General features: G+C 39.8%; 1 protein-coding gene across 3 annotated transcripts in view; it reads left to right on the forward strand.

The window, feature by feature from the left end:
- The first annotated feature begins 2,249 nt into the window (after positions 1-2,249).
- Gm15128 (predicted gene 15128) overlaps positions 2,250-22,112 on the forward strand; it is a 43,464-nt gene continuing 23,601 nt past the window's right edge. For all 3 annotated transcript variants that reach the window (XR_878275.1, XR_878276.1, XM_006529005.2), the window contains exons 1-3: positions 2,250-2,340; positions 19,323-19,448; positions 20,168-20,247. Coding sequence is in view for 1 of the 3 variants with exons in the window: in XM_006529005.2 (XP_006529068.1) it covers positions 2,325-2,340; positions 19,323-19,448; positions 20,168-20,247 (222 nt within the window). In the remaining 2 variants the exon portion in view is untranslated. The remainder of the gene's footprint in view (positions 2,341-19,322; positions 19,449-20,167; positions 20,248-22,112) is intronic.

A 22,112-nucleotide genomic window follows, 5' to 3' on the forward strand; every position in this document is an offset into this window, starting at 1 on the left:
AAAATTATTCCCATTTTGATTTCTAATCCAGCCAACAACACATCAAGCTGGGTACACAGAAAATCAAGGGACCAGTTGTTGGGGGGAAAAGCATTCTTACTTTCAGGTTACACATTTCACGTAATTTATGCATCTTTCATTGGTACATTGAGAGTTTGGGAGCAAAGAACACTTACCCTATTAACATTTTCTGACCTTTCAGTTGAAATTGTGCTGCATTTGTTTATGTGTTTGTGTGTTCATTGCTTCCTTTATTTACCTCTTAATTTTTTATATGAAGCTACAGAGTGAAGGGGCAACCTGTCTTGAAACAATACTTTGGTCAAAAGCCTGTCCAAAATCCATTTATTCACTGAGCCTGAATTCCAATGCAATCCTTCTGCTTCTGCAGTTTTAGACATGAAATTGTAGATATAATCTGCCAGGTAATGTTCATTCAGGGATGTGATAATTTCATTTGTTTGGATTGGTTTTTAGGAAAGTGTTTCCTTTAAAGCCTTGCTGGCTGGAGACACCCATTGTGGCTGAGGATGACAAGAAATGCCCCATTATTCTGCTTTTAACAATGCTGGGATTTTGCATATACACAGTCCTACCTGGAGTATTCTTCAAAATAGACAAACTGTTTTTTAAAAACTTCAATACCAGGCTCATGTAATCCACTGGAACATTAAATGACTGCTGGCTAGGCTGAGTTCTGGGACATAGTGTATGCTTGTAAGCATGAGAATATGAGTTTGATGCCCAGTAAAATGGACTGGAAGCCTAATAATATCCTCCAATATGTGTAGGTAATCAAATGTAATAAGGCTAGGTCAAGAAGATAAGAGTTATTTACATGGACTTTTCAGCTACAGCACAATTTCAGGACCAGACAGGAATATATCAGAAATGTAGATAAAACATGTACTTCAAATGTATAATTTCCTTCCAATTTGAATGGGAAGTACATTTAAGTTTAAAAATCCTTCAAGATTTGGTCTTAATTATCCTTTCCAATTATAAAACCATAGTCTGCATTCTATACTCCTTTAGGAACCCCTGAGTCATATCCTGATAGAACCTAGTTTGGATACCCCCTCTCAATTCCCCGATTTGGTGTGCACCCCAGAAAAATCAAGAAGGACAATCTTGCTGTAATTAGACTAGGTAGTTTAATTACAGAGCTCTGGACCCACATGCATCCCACACAGGAGATAAAGGATGTCGACCAGGATACTCAAAAGCTAGGGTTTTCATGGGGTAAGGGGCTTAGGGGTCTGGAATTCAGCATATCGACACACTATTGGCTTATTCAAACATCAGCAGAAGAATTACATGTAAGTGCAGGATTGTCAGAGTTCTTTGAGTAGGTGACTCAGTTTAGATAGACCTGTTATGTCCGAACATTCCTCTTTATCTCTAAGGTTAAGCTGTTCCCAGGATTGTTTTAACTACGGGGCATACCTGGTTTTGGTTTTCTTTTTCCTCAGCCCCAGGCAGCCTCTAGGTTGGAAATAATGAGCAATTTCTGAGTTCGTTGTATGACTTACAGGTCTTGAAATTTCATCTTTCTTTCAGTCATATTTTTTTCTCACCTCTGACACCATTTAAGTTTAACAATTCTTTCGGATTTGGTCTAAATTACCCTTTCCAATTATAAAACCATAATCTGCATTCTATGCTCCTTTTGGACTCCTGAGTTGTATCCTATTTTTTTCTCACCTCTGACACCATATAGTTAAGAACATTTCCTCAAACAACAGGGATTGATTTCCAGCACATTGCTCACAGCCATCGATTCCAGGAGAATCGAGCCCTCTTCTGGACTGATAAGGTATCTGGCACACACTTGAGTCACAGGCAACTCAGAGGAAAATAACCAAAAAGATGTACTGAAAAATCAAAATGAAAAGAAATAAAACACTTTGAGATTAGTGTGAACAGAATTATTTAGAGCCCGTTAATAATGATCAGGATTTCCCTAGTATACAACAGAGATTAGATTTAAGTAGCTGGTAGGAAAGCTTGTGGCATGATGAAGTTCTTTGAAGTTATCCAGGCCAGCTGTGGAACTCTGTGAAAATGCCCCTCGGGAGCAGAGTAGCAGGCATGTGAAGATAGCTGCTTTCCCCGCCCCTCACTTGGGATTGGAGGCGTGGTGTGGCCTGGCATAGGCTGAAATCTGGCCACTGAGCCTCTGCAACAGTGCAGGAAGGATAGTGATTGGAGGACGCCTTTAGGGAAGTGTTGAGAGCCTCAGGCTGGTCCGTGAAAGACACAGCTCAGCAAGTGGATCTCAGGGCTTTGAGGTGGCTGGGACTCCCACAGGAGGTGGCAACCTGATGGCGAACCGTGAAGGTAACCAGTTCTCTCTAGTTTGAGAGTAGCAGCGTGACCCCTCTCCCTGCTCAGGGTTCCCACTGGTCAGAAAAGGTTGTTGACTGGGAGACCTCTGCATAATCCAGGCGGCTCAAAATGGCGCCTGGAGGTGTGGAGAATTCCCTAGAGGGCTAGGGCTCTGTCTCTCCTGACTTCCTCATTCGAGGAGGGGCTTTTAGATGTTTTGGCACAGTGCCCCTCTACCCCATCAACTCCTCTATTCTAGAAGGGAAACTTTAAACATCCTGGTGATCGATGGTTATTAGATGGGGCTACAGTAAAACGGCCCTTATTTTCAAGTGAGGACAGGAGGCTTGCAGAGTTCCCACCTCCAGGATCACATACCTAGAGCCTAGGGATCGCCTTCTAGGAATCTGGGAATTAGAATGCCAGAAGGGTATAACAGAGGATTTCATTTAGGGGGATGTGGCTGGGAGGGTGTGGGATGGGCTTCATTCGTGGATGTTAGGCTAGCTTTCCAGGGATCCTCAAATTAAAACGCCAGAAAAAGTAGAGCATGAAAATTTGTTGGATGGGTGTCCTTGATTGTTTGTATAAATCACTATTGTTCCATGCGTGCATATAGACTTCAATTATCCCACAAGCCACAGCTTAATACTGCAGCCCCTCCCTGCCCAGTCCTTTCCTTCTTTTACTCCCTGAACATTCTCACTAAGCAGCACTTTGTTATCATTAACAAGGGCTTCAAAGTAACCGTGAAAATGTGTGTGTGTGTGTGTGTGTGTGTGTGTGTGTCTGTCTGTCTGTCTGTCTGTCTGTCTGTCTGTCTGTGTCAGTGTCTGTGTGTCTGAGGGTCTTTGTATTCTGTGTGTGTGTGGGGGTTGTCTCTGGGTGTGTTTCTGTCTGTGTGAGTCTGTCTATGAGAGTATGTATGTGAATATGGCATAAAATGTTTAACAAGTTACATAGACTGCAGGTTACAGGAATGTCTGCACACTGTTGAGAAGGGAGTAAGTGACTGGAAGCACAGAATTAAGAATACAGTCAGATCCAGAGCTAGAGACAGGAAGACACAGAAGGAGTAAAAGAAGTGGGGAGAAGTTGCAGGGCATGGTAGCCCATGACTTCAGTCTTAGTAGTGGTGAGGCAGAGGCAAGTGCATATTTCTGGATGTGAGCCCAGACTGATCTGTCATACAGACAGACCCTTTCTCCTAAAACAAAACAAGATTAAAAAAGAAATTATATAGCAGATTCAGATTAGAGAAATCAGAACCAGAACATTCAAGAGAAAATGTCTGACTAGGGTCTGACAAACAGCAAGTAATCTTGTCTCCAAAGCCATGTGCCTAAATTAAAATTTAAATTTTTTACTTACCAAGGTATTGTTTTGTAACAAGGTCTCACTGCAGGATATCTTCCATTGGGTCTTGAAGCATGGGATAACTTGAATTCAAGGCTGGTACAGTCTGTCTGAATCAGATGCTGCCCTGGGTATCAAATTCAGTGCTTTGGTGCAATCTAGTCAAGCACTCTATGAAAAGTAACTTTCCCGTCTTCTGAACAAGTTAAGACCTTGAGTGGTTTTTATATATGTCGGCAGATTCTGGATACACAGCACAGGCTGGCCTTCTTTGTCTTACATTGCTGGGGTCTGCTGCCAGTGCAAGATTTTAGTGTCAGCCACCACACCTGGTTTGTTGTTCACTCTGCTTTTGGTTTGTCCTTCCAAAAAACCGATTGTATTCATTTCCTGAGCTACAGATAAAATCAGTTATGAAGTACCTTTGACTGGCTTCATGGAGAAACAGCAGCAAGCGGTTTGAGGTCTAAAATGATCCCAGAGCAAGAGGTTAAGGAATAATTGCATGCTCACTGCACACCTAACATAATATTTCCTTTCTTCTCTGCCAGAATCGCTTTTGTGTGTATGATGGTAAAGGCGTTGTTACATATTTGTGTGCTTTTGTTGGTATGTGAACAGGTGCACATATTTGTGTATTTGTGCTGTTAGGTGTGTCTACTTCCATGTGGAGGTTGTTACCTCTGACTCTTGTTCATCAGGAATACTCCTCCTGTCTTCTGACCAGACTCTCATAGGTATCTGGGGCTTAGGAGTCAGGCCAGTGTAGTTGTCCACTACAACATCCTAGGGATTCTCTGAGCTCGGCCTTTACACACTAGGGATTACTGTTATAAATCATGGTGCTCCACATATTATTTCTATATTTTGTTTCTTTTGGTATGAAGTCAGATGCCATGTGGCATGCTATGGTGCATATATGTGTGGATTAGAGCATAAGGTGCAGGAGTTTGTTCATTCTTTTCACAATGCCATTCCTAGGGATCCAACATAGTTTGCCCAGAAAAAGAGCAACTACAGTGACTCACTGAGGCATTTCACTGGCCCTTGAGAGTGTGGTTTTTCAGGGAATCTGGGCATCTAATTCAGGTCCTAAGGAATCCATGGAAAGAGTTTACCAACTGCTATATTTCTCCAGTTTGTGTAACAGACAAAAAAAAAAAAAAAAAAAAAGACAAGATCTTTTAACAAAAAAAAAAGAAAGACAGAAAAATTATTCCCATTCTGATTTCTAATCCAGCCATCAAGATATCAAGCTGCTTACACAGAAAATCAAGGAACCACTTGTGGGTGGGTGGGTGGAGGAAACATTCTTACTTTCAAATAACATATGCATTTATCGTCGGTACATTTAGAGTTTGGAAGCAAAGAAAACTTATCCTATTACGATTTTCTGACCTTTCAGTTGATATTATGCTGCATTTGTTTATGTGTTTGTGTATTCATAACTTCGTTTATTTACCTCTTGATTTTTTTCTGTGAAACTTCATAGTGTAGGGGCAACCTGTCTTGAAACAATATTGTGGTCAATGGTCTGTCCTAAAATCCAGTGTTCACTGAACTGGCATTCCAATGCAATCTTTCTTCTTCTGCAGTTTAAGACATGAAATTGTAGATATAATCTGTCAGACAATGCTCATTCAGGGATGTGATAATTTCATTTGTTTGGTTTGGTTTTTACAAAAGTGTTTCTTTTAAAGCCTGCTGGCTGGAAACAACCATTTTTACTTTGGGTGGCAGTAAATTCCCCATTCTTCTGCTTTTAACAGTGCTGGGATTTTGCATGTACACAGTCCTACCTGGAGTATTCTTCAAAATAGACAAACTGTTTTTTTTTTTTAATCTTCAAAACCAGGCTCATGTAATCCACTGGAACATTAAATGACTGCTGGCTAGGCTGAGTTCTGGGACATAGTGCATGCTTGCAAGCATGAGAATCTGAGTTTGATGTCAAGAATAATGGACTAGAAACATAATAATATCTTAGAATATCTGTAGGTAATCAAATGTAATGAGGCTAGGTCAGGAAGATAAGAGTTATTTACATGGACACTTCAGCTACAGCACAATTTCAGGACCAGACAGGAATATATCAGAAATGTAGATAAAACATGTACTACAAATGTATAATTTCCTTCCAATTTGAATGGGAAGTACATTTAAGTTTAAAAATCCTTCAAGATTTGGTCTTAGTTACCCTTTCCAATTATAAAACCATAGTCTGCATTCTATACTCCTTTAGGAACCCTTGAATCATATCCTGATAGAACCTAGTGGGGAAACCCTCACTCAATTCCCCATTCAGCATGCATCCAAAAAATCACAAAGGACCATCTTGATGTAATTAGACAAGGTAGTTTAATTACAGAGTTCTGGACCAACATGAATCCTCACACAGGAGATAAAGGATGTTGTCCACGAGGCTCAAAAGCTCGGGGTTTTCATGGGGTAAGGCGCTTAGGGGTGTGGAATTCAGCATAGTGGCACACTATTGGCTTATTCAAACATCAGCAGAAAAATTACATGTACGTGCATGTTGTCAGAGTTCTGTGAGTAGTTGACTCAGTTTAGATAGACCTGTATTTCCTCACATTCCTCTTTATATTTAAGGTTAAGCTGTTCCCAGGAATGTTTTAACTAAGAGGCATATCCGGGTTGGTTTTTCTTTTTTTCTCACCACCAGCCAGGCTCTAGGCTCAAAAAATACTAGCAATTTCTGAGTTCTTTGCATGACTTACAGGTCTTAAAATTTCAACTTTCTTTCTATCATATTTTTTTCCTCACCTCTGACACCATATAGTTAAGAATATTGGGTGGGCTCTTTCTTCAAACAACACGGATTGATTCACAGCACATTGCTCACAACCATGAATTCCAGGAGAACTGAGCCCTCTTCTGGATTGCACAGGCATCAGGAACACACTTGAGTCACAGGCAACACGGAGGCAAAATAACCAAAAAGATGAACTGAGAAATCAAAATGAAAAGAAATAAAACAAGTTGAGATCAGTGTGAACAGAACTATTTAGAGCCCGTTAGTAATGATCTGGATTTCCCTAGTATACAACAGAGAATACATTTAAGGAGCTGGTAGAAAAGCTTGTGGCATGATGAAGTTCTTCAAGGTTTTTCATCCCATTGGTTGAACTATTTGAAAATGCCCCTCAGGTGCAGAGTAGCAGGCATGTGAAGATAGCTGCTTTCCCCACACCTCACTTGAGTTTGGAGGCGTGGTGTGGCCTGGCATAGGCTGAACTCTGGCCCCTGAGCCTCTGCAACTGTGCAGGAAGGACAGTGATTGGAAGACGCATTTAGGGAAGTGTTGAGAGACTCGGGTTGGTCCGGGGAAGACACACCTCAGCATGTGGATCTCTGTGCTTTGAGGTGGTTGGTACTCCCACAGGATGTGTCAACCTGATGGTGAACCCTGAAGGTAACCAGTTCTCTCTACTTTGAGAGTAGCAGGGCGACCTGTCTCCCTGCTCAAGGTTCCCACTGGTCAGAAAAGGATGTTTACTGGGAGACCTCTGCATAACCCAGGTGTCTCAAAATGGCATCTGGAGGTGTGGAGATTTCCAGAGAGGGCTAGGGCACTCTCTCTCCTGTCTTCCTCATTTGAGGAGGGGCTTTTAGCCGTTCTGGCACAGTGCCCCTCTACCCCATCAAAGTATCTATTCTAGAAGGGAAACTTTAATATCCTAGCTATTGATTGTTATTGGATGGGGCAACAGTAAAATGGCCCTTATTTATGAGTAATCACAAGGGCCTTGGTGAGTTCCCACCTACAGTATCACATAACTAAAGCCTAGTGTTAGTCTTCTAGGAATCTGGGAATTAGAATGCCAGACGGGTACAGCACACGATTTTTTAGGGGGTGTGGCTGTGTGCATGTGTGATGGGCTTCATTCCTGGATTTAAGGCTAGCTTTCTAGGGATCCTCAAATTAAATGGAGCATGAACATTTGTTGGATGGGTTTCCTTGATTGTTTGTATAAATCACTATTGTCCCATGCCTGCATATAGACTTCAGTTATCCCACAAGCCACAGCTTAATCCTGCAGCCCCTCCCTGCCCAGTCCTTTCCTTCTTTCACTCCCTGAACATTCCCTGGCTATCCACTAAGAAGCAATTTGTTGGCATTAACAAGGGCTTCAAAGCAACAGTGAAAGTGTGTGTGTGTGTGTGTGTGTGTGTGTGCCTGTGTCTGTGTGTCTGTGTGTTTGAGGGTCTGTATATTCTGTGTGTGTGTGTCTGTGAGTGTGTGCGACTGTCTCTGGGTGTGTTTGTGTCTGTGTGAGTCTGTCTGTGAGACTATGAATGTGAATATGGCATAAAATATTTAACAAGTTACATAGGGTGCGGGTTACAGGGTTGTCTGCACATTGTTTAGAAGGGATTAACTGACTGGAATCACAGAATTAAAAAAACAGTTAGACCCAGAGAGGGAAACAGGAAGACACAGAAGGAGTGAAAGAAATGAGAGGTTAAAGGGCATGGTAGCACATGACCTGAGTCTTAGCAGTGGTGAGGCAGAGGCAAGGGCATATTTGTGGATATGAGCCCAGACTGAGCTTTCATACAGAAAGACCCTTTCTCCTAAAACAAAACCAAAGATTAAAAAAAAATGATATAGAGGATTCAGATTAGAGAAAACAGAACCAGGGCAGGCATGGGAAAGAAGGTCTGAAAAACTAGGGTTTGAAAAACAGCAGGTAGTCTTGTCTCCAAAGCCATGTGCCTAAAGTAAAATATTAATTTTTTAATTTAACATGTTATATTTTTTTAACATGGTTATCTTCCATTGAGTCATGAAGCAAGCCATAAACTGAATTCAAGACTGGTATAGTCTGTCTGTATCGGATGTTGCCCTGGGTATCAAATTCAGTGTTTGGTGCAATCTAGTCAAGCACTCTATGTTAAAGCAACCCTCCGGACTTCTGAACAAGTTATGACCTTGGGTGATTTTTATGTATATTGGTAGATTTTTGATACACAGCACAGGATGGCCCTTTCTGTCTTACATTGCTGTGGTCTTCCGCTAGAGCAAGATTTTAGTGTCAGCCACCACACCAGGTTTGTTGTTCACTTTGCTTTGAGTTTGTCTTTCCATAAAGTGGATTGTATTATATTCCAGAGCTACAGAGAAAATCAGTTACTAAGTACCTTTGAATGGCCTCATGGAGAAACAGGAGCAAACATTTTGAGGTTTAAAATGATCCCAGAGCAAGAGGTTAAGGAATAATTACATGCTCACTGTGCAAATAATCTATTTTTTCTTTTCTTCTGTGCCAGAATCTCTTGTGTGTGTATATGATGATGAAGGTGTGGCTACATCTCTGTGTGCTTCTGTTACTATGTGAACAGGTACACATTTTTATTTACTGTATGTAACAATAGTGCTGTTAGGTGTGTCTAATTCCATGTGGAGGCTAACTGGTACCTCTGACACTTGTTCATCAGGAATCCTCCTCTTGTCTGCTGAGATCAGTCTCTCAGAGGGACCTGGGGCTTAGCAGTCAGGCCAAGGTAGTTGTCCACAATAACATCCTAGGGATTCTCTGAGCTCTGCCTTCACACAGGAGGGATTACTGTTTTAAATCATGGTGCTCCACATATTATTTCCATATATTGTTTCTTTTGGTATGGAGTCAGATGTCATGTGGCATGCTATGGTGCATATATGTGTGAATTAGAGCATAAGGTGCAGTAGTTGTTTCATTATTTTCACCATGGCATTCCCAGGGATCCAACTTAGGTTGTGCAAAAAGACAGCAACTACAGTGACTCACTGAGCCATTTCACTGGCCCTTGAGTGTGTGGTTTCTGCAGGGAATCTGGGCATCTAATTCATGTCCTAACGCCTCCATGGAAAGAGTTTAACACTTGTTATATGTCTCCAGTTCTTTTAACAAAGAAAAAAAAGGCAGGAAAATAATTTCCATTTTGATTTCTAATCCAGCCAGCAAGTCATCAAGCTGGGTACACAGAAAATCAAGGGACCAGTTGTTGGGGGGAAAAGCATTCTTACTTTCAGGTTATATATTTCACATAATTTATGCATAGGCTGAAGTCTGGCCACTGAGCCTCTGCAACAGTGCAGGAAGCACAGTGATTGGAGGATGCCTTTAGGAAACTGTTGAGAGCCTCAGGCTGGTCCGGGGAAGACACACCTCAGCAAGTGGATCTCTGGGCTTTGAGGTGCTGGGACTCTCACAGGAGGTGGCAACCTGATGGTGAACCGTGAAGGTAACCAGTTCTCTCTAGTTTGAGAGTAGCAGCGCGACCCCTCTCCTTGCTCAGGGTTCCCACTTGTCAGAAAAGGATGTTGACTAGGAGACCTCTGCATAATCCGGGCTGCTCAAAATGGCGCCTGGAGGTGTGGAGAATTCCCGAGAGGGCTCGGGCTCTGTCTCTCCTGACTTCCTCATTCGAGGAGGGGCTTTTAGACGTTTTGGCACAGTGCCCCTCTACCCCATCAAAGTATCTATTCTAGAAGGGAAACTTTAATCATCCTGGCGATTGATGGTTATTGGATGGGGCGACAGTAAAACGGCCCTTATTTTTGAGTGAGGACAGGGGGCTTGCAGAATTCCCACCTCCAGGATCACATACCTAGAGCCTAGGGATCGCCTTCTAGGAATCTGGGAATTAGAATGCCAGAAGGGTATAACAGAGGATTTCATTTAGGGGGATGTGGCTGGGAGGGTGTGGGATGGGCTTCATTCGTGGATGTTAGGCTAGCTTTCCAGGGATCCTCAAATTAAAACGCCAGAAAGAGTAGAGCATGAAAATTTGTTGGATGGGTGTCCTTGATTGTTTGTATAAATCACTATTGCCCATGCCTGGATATAGACTTCAATTATCCCACAAGCCACAGCTTAATACTGCAGCCCCTCCCTGCCCAGTCCTTTCCTTCTTTCACTCCCTGAACATAATCACTAAGCAGCACTTTGTTATCATTAACAAGGGCTTCAAAGTAACAGTGAAAATGTATGTGTGTGTGTGTGTGTGTGTGTGTGTGTGTGTGTGTGTGTATGGGGTGTGTGTGTCTGTGTGAGTTTCTGTGTCTGTGTGCCTGAGTCTGTGTGTGTCTGTGAGTGTGTGCAACTGTGTTTCTGGGTGTTTTTGTGACTGTGAGAGTCTGTCTGTGAGAGTATATTTTTGAATATGGCATAAACTGTTTAACAAGCAACCTCGGCTGCAGGAACAAGTGGATCAGCACACTGTTGAGAAAGGAGTAACTGACTGGAAGCACAGAATAGAGAATATACTTATACCCAGAGCTGGAAACAGGAAGACACAGAAAGAGTGAAAGAAATGGGGAGAGGTTGCAGGGCCTGATAACACATGACTTAAGTCTCATCACGTGTGAGGTAGAGACAATTAAATATTTATGTATTTGAGCCCAGACTGGGGTGTCACTCAGATAGATCCTGTCTCTGAAAACAAACAAACAAACAAACAAACAAAAAACCCAAAGTTTAAAAATATATGGTATAGAGGATTCAGATTACAGAAAACAGCACCAGACCAGAGATAGGAAAAGAAAGTCTGATAAGGGGTGACCAAAAGCAGATAATCTTGTCTCCAAAGCCATGTGCATAAAAGTAAAAATTTAAATATCTATATTTGAAGTGAGAGAAAGAGTGAGCATTAATTTCGTTGGTTTCCTTGATTGTTCTTAGAAATCATTATTAGAAGTTGTTTGAGGAGGAAGCGAATAAAGGGTCACTTTCTGGCCTGCAATATTAGTGTATTAATTTCCTTAACTAATGGCAGAACTTTCAGTCTGATGTTCTTTGTGGTGTACCAAGCCAATATGAGAGTCTAAAGTTGGGCCTTGGGGATGGTATGTATAGATGAAGAGGTAGTAACTGAGTTGGGTGTTTTTTTGTTTTTTTTCTGTTTTTTGTTTTGTTTTGTTTTGTTTTTTGGGTTTTTTTTTTTTTCGTTTAGAAAGGATCTTTCCTTTCAGACTGCCAATTGAGCACCCTTCAACCCCAGTTTCCCCTTTTATTATGGTAATGGGTTCTGGGGCCAAGAGATCTAAAACATGACTAACTACAGGTCCCTGGTATCCAAGTCCATACTCTGCTTTTCAGAACACACATGCAAGTACATGGCCATATAGATAAGCACATACAAATAATTACAAAATGAATATATAAAAGGTCAAGATGTCATTTTTATACTTGTCATTAATATTAATATCCCAAACTACATTATAAATCTTACTAAGGTAAAAGATGTTAAATATACCAGAATTGGATTTAAAAGCAAACAAATGCCTAAAATTGTGGCTCTCTGTTCGCCATGTCTATCTTTTAGACAGTAAGACAAAAAAAAAAAAAAAAAAAAGGCCTGGTTCAGAGTTCTGTGATATTCTCTTGAATTTCCAAGACAGCCTAACAGATGTCCTCAACTATAGTCACACAAAGATTTATGGAGTGTACACTATTAATTTAACACTTGGCACTCTAATATGTGAGCAATGCTCTCTTCTTAAATTTCCAATTATCTAGTTAAGAAAGCCATTAAGGAAATCTGTACAATCCCCATTTTAAAGGCTTCTGGAAGTAAGTATAGATTGAATCTCAGAGAGTGAGAGGAACCTGTCACTTAACTTGTCTCTACCCATCACAGGTGATGACACCCAGGGTCTCTCATGCACTGGAGCGAGACTCATGAATTTTCCCCCATCTCCTCTGTCACATTCTTTAGAGTGTCCACTGTATAAAGTACTTTCTCAGTTGTGATTCAGTGTGTAGAAAACTTGTCTTGTATTAATATTTTGTAATTATTGAATAATGCTCTCACAAAATTAATGCTTTCAGATAAAAATATTAATACAATTTACAAGCCAACGAGGGCCCAAAGTCTAAAATTTCTTTGCTTGAGTTTTTAATAAATGTTGTATGGGATCATTCCTGTATAAAAATGGAGAGCACACACCTGGAGATGTAGTTAACCTTGTACTGTACATGCCTAACACAGATAAATACCTGCATTCAATATAATGGTACATGCTTATAATCCCCTTCCAGTAATGGAACTTAGTTGGTGTAGGTCTGAATGTTGTATTCACAAGACCCTCAGTTTCCTACTCCAGGTCCACAGAGAGATTGTTTTCAGGCTCTTCATAAAAGACTGGACGTGGAGGCTCACCCTGTAGCCAGAAGACTGGGGCAGGTGAAACAGGTTTATATAATTTTGAGTAAAATCTGAGCTGCAAAGTGATACCTGGTCTCAATGATGTACAAAACATACACTTTTAAAAACAGGGTTCTTTGGTTTTGCTTTTGCTTTTCTTTTTAAATGACCATAGTATGGCTTGTAAAACATTTTGCCAATCCAAATCTGTGCTCCTTTGGATGCTGTGGCTATGGTGATTTGGGGACAGCGTTTGTAGGATCCATGACACTAGGTACATATGTAGCATAGGGTGGGCTTATCTGATATCAATGGGAAAGGAAGCCATTGGTCCTGTGGAGGCTTGATGCCCCAGTGTAGTGGGAAGCTAGATCTGTGAGGTGGGAGTGGGTGAGTAGCTGGAGGAGCACCTCATCAAGTCAAAGGAGAGTGGGGAGAGGGGGGAGGTGGAGTTTGTGGAGGGGTAACAGGGAAGGGGGATGCATGAAAGGGACAATAAAAATAAAATGAAATGAATAAAATAAAATAAAAACAGGAGAACTGTCAAAGGCCTGTATTTGTAAACTGTGTTTGTTAAGAAGTAGGGTCCAGCTTAGTTGGCAGAATGCTTGACCAGCATGCACAAAGTACTGAGTTTGATCCTCAGCACAACCAACCACCATGAAAAGCAGCTTGCATCCAAGACAGCTTGGATGTTGGGAAGTGCTTGCTGATGTTAACTTGATATGGCTGTCTCCAGAAAGACTGTGCCAGAGCCTGACAGATACAGAGGTAGATGCTCACAGCCAGCCATTGGACTGAGTTTGGGGTTCCCTGATGGAGGAATTGGAGAAGTGATTCAAGGAGCTGAGGGGTTTTTCAGCCCCATAGAGGGAATAACAGTGTGAACAGACCAGACTACCTCCCCCCCCCCCCGAAGCTCCCAGGAAGTAGACCACCAAGCAAAGAATACACATGGAGGAACCCATGTTGCTGGTCACATATGAGGCAGAGAAGGATGAGAGGTCTTTGGGCCTGAGGCTGTTCATTGCCCTTGTGTAAGGAAATGCCAGAGCAGGAAGAAGGGAGTGGTCAGGTGGGTGGGTGAGCACCCTCATAGATGCAGGGAGAGTGGAGATGGGATAGAGCATTTCAGAAGGGGAGACAGACCCAGAAAGGGGAAAATATTTGAAATGTAAATAAAGAAAATATCCAATAAAAAATGGGATACAGCTCTAAACAAGGAGTTTTCAACTGAGGAATCTCAAATGGCTCTAAGAAACACCTAAAGAAAATCTCAACATTCTTAGATATCAGGGAAATGCAAATCAAAAAGACCATGATATTCCACCTCACACCAGTCAGAATTGCTAAGATCAAAAACTCAGCTGACCTGCATGTGCAGCAGAGGATGGGCTAGTAGGATGTCCATCAATGGGAGGATAGGCCCTTTATCCTTTGAAGGCTCTATGCCCCAGTTTGGGGGAATGCCAGGGCCAGAAAGTGGGAGTGGGTGGGTTGCTGAGTAGGGGGATGGTGTTTTTTGGAGGGGAAACCAGGAGAAGAGAAAACTTTTGAAATGTAAATGAAGAAAATATCCAATAATAAAAACGCTAAGCTAACAGCAGATGTGGGTGAGGATGTGGAGATAGAAGAACACTCCTTCATTGCTGGTGGGATTGCAAGCTAGTACCACCCATATGGAAATCAGTCTTGCAGGACCTCAGAAAATAGGACATAGTAATGAAGATCCAGCTATACCACTCCTGGCCATATACACAGAAGGTGCTGCCACATGTCATACGGACACATGCTCCACTATGTTCATTGCAGCTATATTTATAGTAGCCAGAAGCTGGAAACTGCCCAGATTTCCCTCAACAAAGAAATGAATACAGAAGATCTGTACCCCATTTTTAATAAGGTTATTTGGTTCTCTAGAGTCTAACTTCTTGAATTCTTTGTATATTTTGGTTATTAGCACTCTATAGAATGTAGGGTTGATGAAGATCTTTGGCCAATCTGTTGGTTCCCGTTTTCTCCTTTTAACAGTGTCCTTTGCCTTTCAGAAGCTTTTCAATTTTATAAAGTCACATTTTCAATTGTTGATCTTAGAGCCTGAGCCATTAGTGTTCTGTTCAGGAAATTTTCCCCTGTGCAGATGTGTTAGAGGCTCTTTCCTAACTTTTCTTCTATCAGTGTATCTGGTTTCATGTGAAGGTCCTTGATCTACTTGGACTTGATCTCTGATCCTGTATCTTCTCCTATTTTTAGTTAGACAGGATCTGTCTGCATAGCACCGGCTGCCCCTTGTTTTCCTTTTCTCGTTTCTGCCCTCTAGTGTCAGAATTTGTTACTGTAAGCCACCAAACCAGGAAGTTGGTGCTTTGTGTTACCTTTATCTCCTATGAAATGAGTTGTGTGCTGTTCCTGGGTCACAAATAATATACAGTAATTTTCACAGGCCACATGGATACATTTGAGAAAAAAAGTTTTCTGTTAAAAAAAACTATTTCAATTTCATATCAATTTCATTTACTGTAGTAATCAAATACAAACTGCATAATGTGAGAAATTTTCTTTTGCACTTTTCCTAACAAATTGTTGTATGTGTGTGTGTAGACAAGTTCATTTGCAGGTGTATATATACATGTGTGTAAGCATGTTTGTGTGTACACGGTAGCTGTTACATGTGTAGGAATTCTTGTACAAGATTGAAAATACCCTAGAGGTCAAATTTGAGTCTTATTCCCCAGGAGCCATCTTCCTGTGTGTTTTGTTTTTTGTTTTTGTTGTTGTTGTTGTTTTGAAAGAAGTCTCTCCCTGAGACTTGTAATTTATTGATTAGGCTAGATTGACTGTCCAGTAAGTCCCAGGGCTTCTCCTGTCTTTTTTCCTTCTAAAAGTTCATAATTTATATACCCTTTGGTTCAAACATTTTCAAGTTTTCTGTTAATTTGCTTTGTGTGTGTTCAGGGCTTGTGTGTCATGTTACAGTGTACCTGTGGTAGTCAGAGTTTGACTTAGAGTAGCTGCTCCTCTCCTTTCAACACGGAGGTCACAAGGGTCAGGCATGGCAAGAACTGTATTTACACACTAAACCATCTCACAGGTCCTCACAAAAGGGAAGGTTGTGAGGTTCCAGTTCAGGTCCTAAAACTTGCATGGCAAGTGTTTACCAACTGTGACATATGGATCCTGCCATCAAACAGAAGCTATAAGAAAAAAAACAGAAGTATTTCTGTCCCCTTCTATTTTATTGTCTAGCTAGCAGGATCTAAAAAATAAATAAACCATTTTATAAAAATTAAAGGGATGTCACTGTTAAAATACTTGATATATTTTCAAGAATCAATTTTAAATATTTCTTTTTAGTCATCAGACATTTCTAATATGGGAACGTAGATACCATTTTTAATAATCATTTTCCTTTCATTTCAATTGAAATATTGCTGAATTTATTTATTTTTCTTTCACATTTTTGAGATAATTTGATGTGTAGAAGCCCATGTGCCTTACCCTTCTAAGTGCTGAGATTGTGCTTATCACTGGTAATGCCAGGATCATCCATCAGTTTAGATTGTACATTTGTTTGCTTCAGATTAATATTTTCCATATATTTTAACAGTTTTCGACATTATAATTACACTATTTCTCCCTTCCCTTTCTTCCTACCAAACCTACCATATTACTCCTCTTTGCTGTTTCCAAGTATATTGTACTCTTTATTCATTAAATAGTTGTCACTAAACTCCTTCTTTCCCTACCCCATCACAGGTATGTATATGTGTTAATGTGTATTCCTAAAATATAAATGAAACATGAAAAGTCTATTTAATATATCTTCTATGTTTATGTTTTTAGGGCTGACCATTTGCTTTGTGGTAAACAATTGGTGTGCTCTTCCCTGGGGAGGAGACTTTGTCTTCCTCTCAGTGTTCTTCAGTTGCCTAAAGTTCTTTAGGTAGTGTTAAGCTCTCTTGAGTGTTCAATGTCCACATTAGCATGTCCATTGGCGACACTCTTGTTCAGGTCTCCTATAAGTCAGGTTGGTGAGACTATGAATTTCACTTCTGGCATTCCGGGGAGATACATTATGAGAGCAAACTCATTATACCTCTGGCTCTAAAAACCATTCATCCTTCTCTTGCCTGAAGTTGCATAATATTCAAGTAGGCACTTTGTTTTATTGGTGTATTAATGCATTAGACTGGGATCAAGAAATTCTTGGATTACTTCTAGTTTTCTGTAATTGTTTCAATCTGGTACAAAGAGAAGTTTTTGTCCTCTCTTTGCAACAGACTCTATTTCTCTGGGGGTATATAAAAAACGTTGAAAAAGAAATTATTTGTCTGGTTAAGTAATGTAGTATTTGTACATTCTTCTTCACAATCCATGGCTTCATTAGACCTGGGTACTTGGCTAGTTTAACGTACCAACCGTGATTTCCCACCTGTTGAATGAGTCTTTAAGTCCAGTTAAAGAGCAGTTGATTACTGCAAGGATTGGTGCTAAAACTATACTGCCAGTGCTATTATGCAATGCTGATTGGTCTGGAATTTAGGTATCATAAGTGGGTAGGAGTGTTGGTTGCTTCCATCCATTGGAAACCTGTATGTCCTTATAGTACCATGAGTGCAAGTTCTCAGGGAGGAGGCTTTCAGGTCAGTTCCAACTCAGAGGTCTCTGGGCCAGCATCTAATGTGCATGTTCACTTCTCCAATATGGACTTTCCTTACACTCCCAATCGCAATCAAGGGCAATAGAAACAGCTTGAAATATTTTGGGAGTTTCTTGAACAACCCTGACAAAGACCTCAAAAAAGGGGTTCTCTCAGTGGGAGTTAGTGAATTTGCTTGCTTGTCTTTGGCTCTTACAAGTAGCATTTTCAACTAGATGAAAATGTGTCATTTAAATTATATATATATATATATATATACACACATATATATGTATGTCTGTGTATATATATATTTATATATGTATGTCTATATATATGTATATATGTATGTCTGTGTGTATATATATATATATATATATATCAGAGAATTATATTGTCATAAGTGTTTCTTTACATAGTTTCAAGTTATTCCTCGTGCTTCTTCTAAACATCTCTAATGTTATTGTACCCCTTCTATATTTACCTCACTCATTTTCAGTAATTAGAGATCTGTTTTGAATTTCCCTGATCAGATCATTTCTATGATACTAACAGCCTCCTCTCTTTAGCTTCTCCATGCTCCTACTATTGGAGGGATGACTTTTGCCTTCCTAAGTCTCTGTAGTTACTCTAGGATATATATTCATATCTGCATATTTATAGTTAGGAACCTCAGAAGAGACAGAAAGTGAGAATATGAAACATTAATCTTTCTGAGTCTGAGTTACTTTACTCACAATGATCTCTTTTACCTTCATCTATTTGCCTGCAAAGTTTCCATGATATCATTTTTCTTTACAACTGAATAATATTGCATAATGTACATATACCACATTTTTATTATCTGTATGTTTATTGATGGTATATAGAAAAGCTGCTGAATTGCCCTAGTTGATTCAGTAACATGTAGAATTGCTGATTATTGCTAAATATGTTTGATGTTTCTCAAAGGTTTCTGTGTTGTAGGGATGCCTTTCACAGGATCATTGTCAATTGACCAAATAAAATATCAGCTCTTATTCAAATTTAAGATTAGTGTGGAAACTGATAAATACTTTGAAATAGCTTGTTGACTCTCATGGAGATGGAGAAATTGTAGTGCTAGAACAACCAGTACCTCAAGTCAAACAAGCTCCTGGCATGTTGAGGAGAGCTGGGAAATTTCTCCTGGCAACTGTTAGCTGCTTAGATGGGAATAGTCTGTATTCTTTAACGTTGTGATGCTAGCATGTTACCCACACTCAAGTGGATAGCTGCATATCCAAGAGTATATAGGCAACATAGATTGGACTTAATGAGTTTTAAAAATAGGTGGATTCACAGTTGAATGGGTAAGGAAGAAGAGTTAGATCTGGGATGAGGAGGGTGATTATGATCAAAATAGATTGTATGAAATTCTCCAAGAATTAAATTTTAAGAAACATTTAACTTTTTTTTCAAGAGTATTTTTTCTTTCAGAGGATCAGAGTTCAATTCCTACATATAAGCTGGTTGCTTCATGCCTGCCTGCAACTCTAACTCTAGCTCCAGCTCCAGGAGAAGAGACTTAACATTTCTTTCTAACACACCTGCTAATGTGTGTGTGTGTGTGTGTGTGTGTGTGTGTTTGTGTGTGTGTGTGTGTGTGTGTGTGGTGTAAAGAGAAACAATAAAACCTCTTAATCTTGCTATCGTTGTGCAAGTTTGTTACAAATTATTCTTTCTTTTACTATAGTGTTAGGATTTTTAAAGGATTAACAGTTCTATATATTCCATAATATGATGAAATATGATGTCAATTTCTGGCTAAGAAGACGTTATTGTCATTTGACTTCTCATTTCTTTAATTTTTCTGTAATATCTTGTACAGACGAAATTAGACAGCTGAGATATCTAGAAGCTGCTAATTCTGAAGAAGAATACAATGAGGAGAATGACATACAGTCAGAAAGCTCCAGAGGGCAAGCATTTTTCCCTGGACATCCGCGAGGGAGAGGTAAAGTACACTGAACAGCACAGGTGGTAAAAACGAGCAGGCAGATTTTTGAACTTGCACTGTTCTAATGTTATATTATGTTACATGCTTCATATTTTTCAGACATGGACTTGTACAAGGTTGGTAAGAGTTTAATTCCAGTTCAGATGAAAAAAAATATGTTTCATTTATAAGAGCTGCTTTTCTAATGGAGAGCAGGGGTAGAAATTAACAATGGCGGTAATTGTTTTAAATTTGCCAGGTTGATCCACTACTGGGAGGCAATACAGGAGTGTTAAGTGCATGATCAATAGCCTAATCACTATAGCAAAGACATTTTGTTAGAAAACAATGTCACTGAGTGAATGGAATAAGGTTGAATGGGAAGAATGTCTTCTTTAAACCTAACAGTATTGTTTGGAGTAGGGAACATATTGTAACAGAATTTTTATGTTGTCGTAGTCTTTATATTATTTCTAGATAGGTTTCCAGTTTGGTACCATATACAACCAAATGTTGAATTCCACATAAACTGAAGACTGCCACTTTGAAATGCTGAGTATAGATAGAATGGACAATCACTCTTGTATAGCATTCAGTGAGACAAGCAGACAACGTTAGAATGTTGAAATACTAAGTCATTTTTCAAAACAAGGCCTATCTTTTAAAAACTGTTTCTAAAAGATACTGAATTCACTGCTGAAAATATGGAAAATAATTTTTCTCAAAATAATACACAGGACACAGACGTGACAGTAGGGGAAGAAATGGCCATTTTTTCAGACAAAGATTTTCAGCAAATCATCCTCTACTTCATCTGGTAAGTGAACACTAAGGGTTAACAGAAATCAAGAGTCTGAGATGTAACATAGTTCTTTTAGAGATGAGTGTGTTTGTTTCTTTGAAGACAAGGTCTTACAAGTTCCATAGTACAAGGTAGTATATCACTTACTATGTAGCCTAGGTTGGTAAAGAATTTCTGATGTTCGTCCTGTCTCAGTCTTCCAGTGATGAAACTAAAAGAAGGTGTTATATGTTAGGTATCATAATTACTTTTCTTTGTAAAAAAACACTATGATCAAGGCAGTGTACAAAAGGAAGAGGGTCAGAAACCTTGATCATCATGGGGTGGGCAGTGTATTGCAGCAGGAGGAAGGCCCCTTCAACTATTTCAGGAAACATTTTATTTTTTATTTTAATCATTGGGAATTTTGAATTTATAAGGTACAAAAATAGATAGTTTGTGATTGTCATTAATTGTAAATATTATTCTCATTTTGTCCTCATATAAATTTTTATCTTAAGCTATAGTGTAAAAATAGTTTACTACCCTCAAAAACTAATGGTATGAACCAGAAATCTGGAGTAGAGAGATACCCTAGTATTTAAAAGTGCTTGCTAGTGTTCCAGATGACCCAAGTTCAGCTCTCAACACCCACATCAGTGGTCCTATAACTTAAATGCAGTTTCAAGGGCTTTAACCCCTCCTCTGGTTTCTGTAAGCACCACACACATGGGGCATAATCTCACATAAAACACACACATAAACACACACACACACACACACACACACACACACACACACACACACAAACCTATACACATTAAAAAATCACGTGAAGATAGAAATTAAGTGAAATGGGATATGAAACACATTCTGGAACTTTCCAGAGGAAAAATTTATACTTCCCTGTACTTCTAAACTGGCATAGGTAACTGGGTCATGGGACAAGAATTTTGATATGTATCAGTAGTTCAGCTTAACAGTAAGAACTAGTTATTCTTAAGCTGTTATATAAGCATCTGGTGTTAAACAGTGGTTGAACGGGAAAATTGTCTGCAGGGTAAGAGCACTTGCAAAGGAGAATGGGGACATGGAACCCACACAAAAAGCAGAACTTGGTCTTGGTCAAGGGTACACCTGTAATCCCAGTGTTGTTGGAATGGATATAGGATCTGACTAGCTGTGACTTAGCTCCAAGTACTGTAAGAGGCCCTATCTCAAGGTAGTAATTTGGAAAGTAAGAGCAGGACACCTGATGACACCTTCACTCAAGCTCCTTGAAGCTCAAAATTATGTGTACTCACACTTTCTCTCTCTCTCTCTCTCTCTCTCTCTCTCTCTCTCTCTCTCTCTCTCTCTCTCTCTCTCTCTGTCACACACACACACTCACACACACACACACACACAAACACACACACAGTGGTAATTCAGGGAAAATTATTTTGTGAAGGAATAGGTTACATTTTTTAGCATAGTCTCCATTCTGTATTGCAGAGATGAAATACTTCCTTCTGTTTTGAAGAATTGAATTTGACCAAAAGAGGTCTAGATCTTGCAGGATGATATTTGTGATACTACTTCTGGTTTGGTTTTATTTGGTTTAGGTTTGGGTTTTTCTTTGTTTGTTTTGTTTGTTTATTTTCATGGAATGCACCCAGTAGTTTGCACATGCTAAGCAAGTATTCAACCAATGAGCAACATCCTAGATTCCTTAAAGGGTTTTTGATTTTTGTCTTTGTTTGTTTGAAATGATATTTCATGAAAGCCAGATTGCCTATATATGGATGACATTAACTCAAGATTCTCTCCTTTCTATCTTCTGGAATTATAGACACTTCGCCTAGTTTTATGGAATGTATAGGCTTAAGTCAAGGGAGATATGTATGATAGACAAGGACTCT

This window comes from Mus musculus, chromosome X (assembly GCF_000001635.26).
Source record: "Mus musculus strain C57BL/6J chromosome X, GRCm38.p6 C57BL/6J".
NCBI classification, from domain to species: Eukaryota; Metazoa; Chordata; class Mammalia; order Rodentia; family Muridae; genus Mus; species Mus musculus.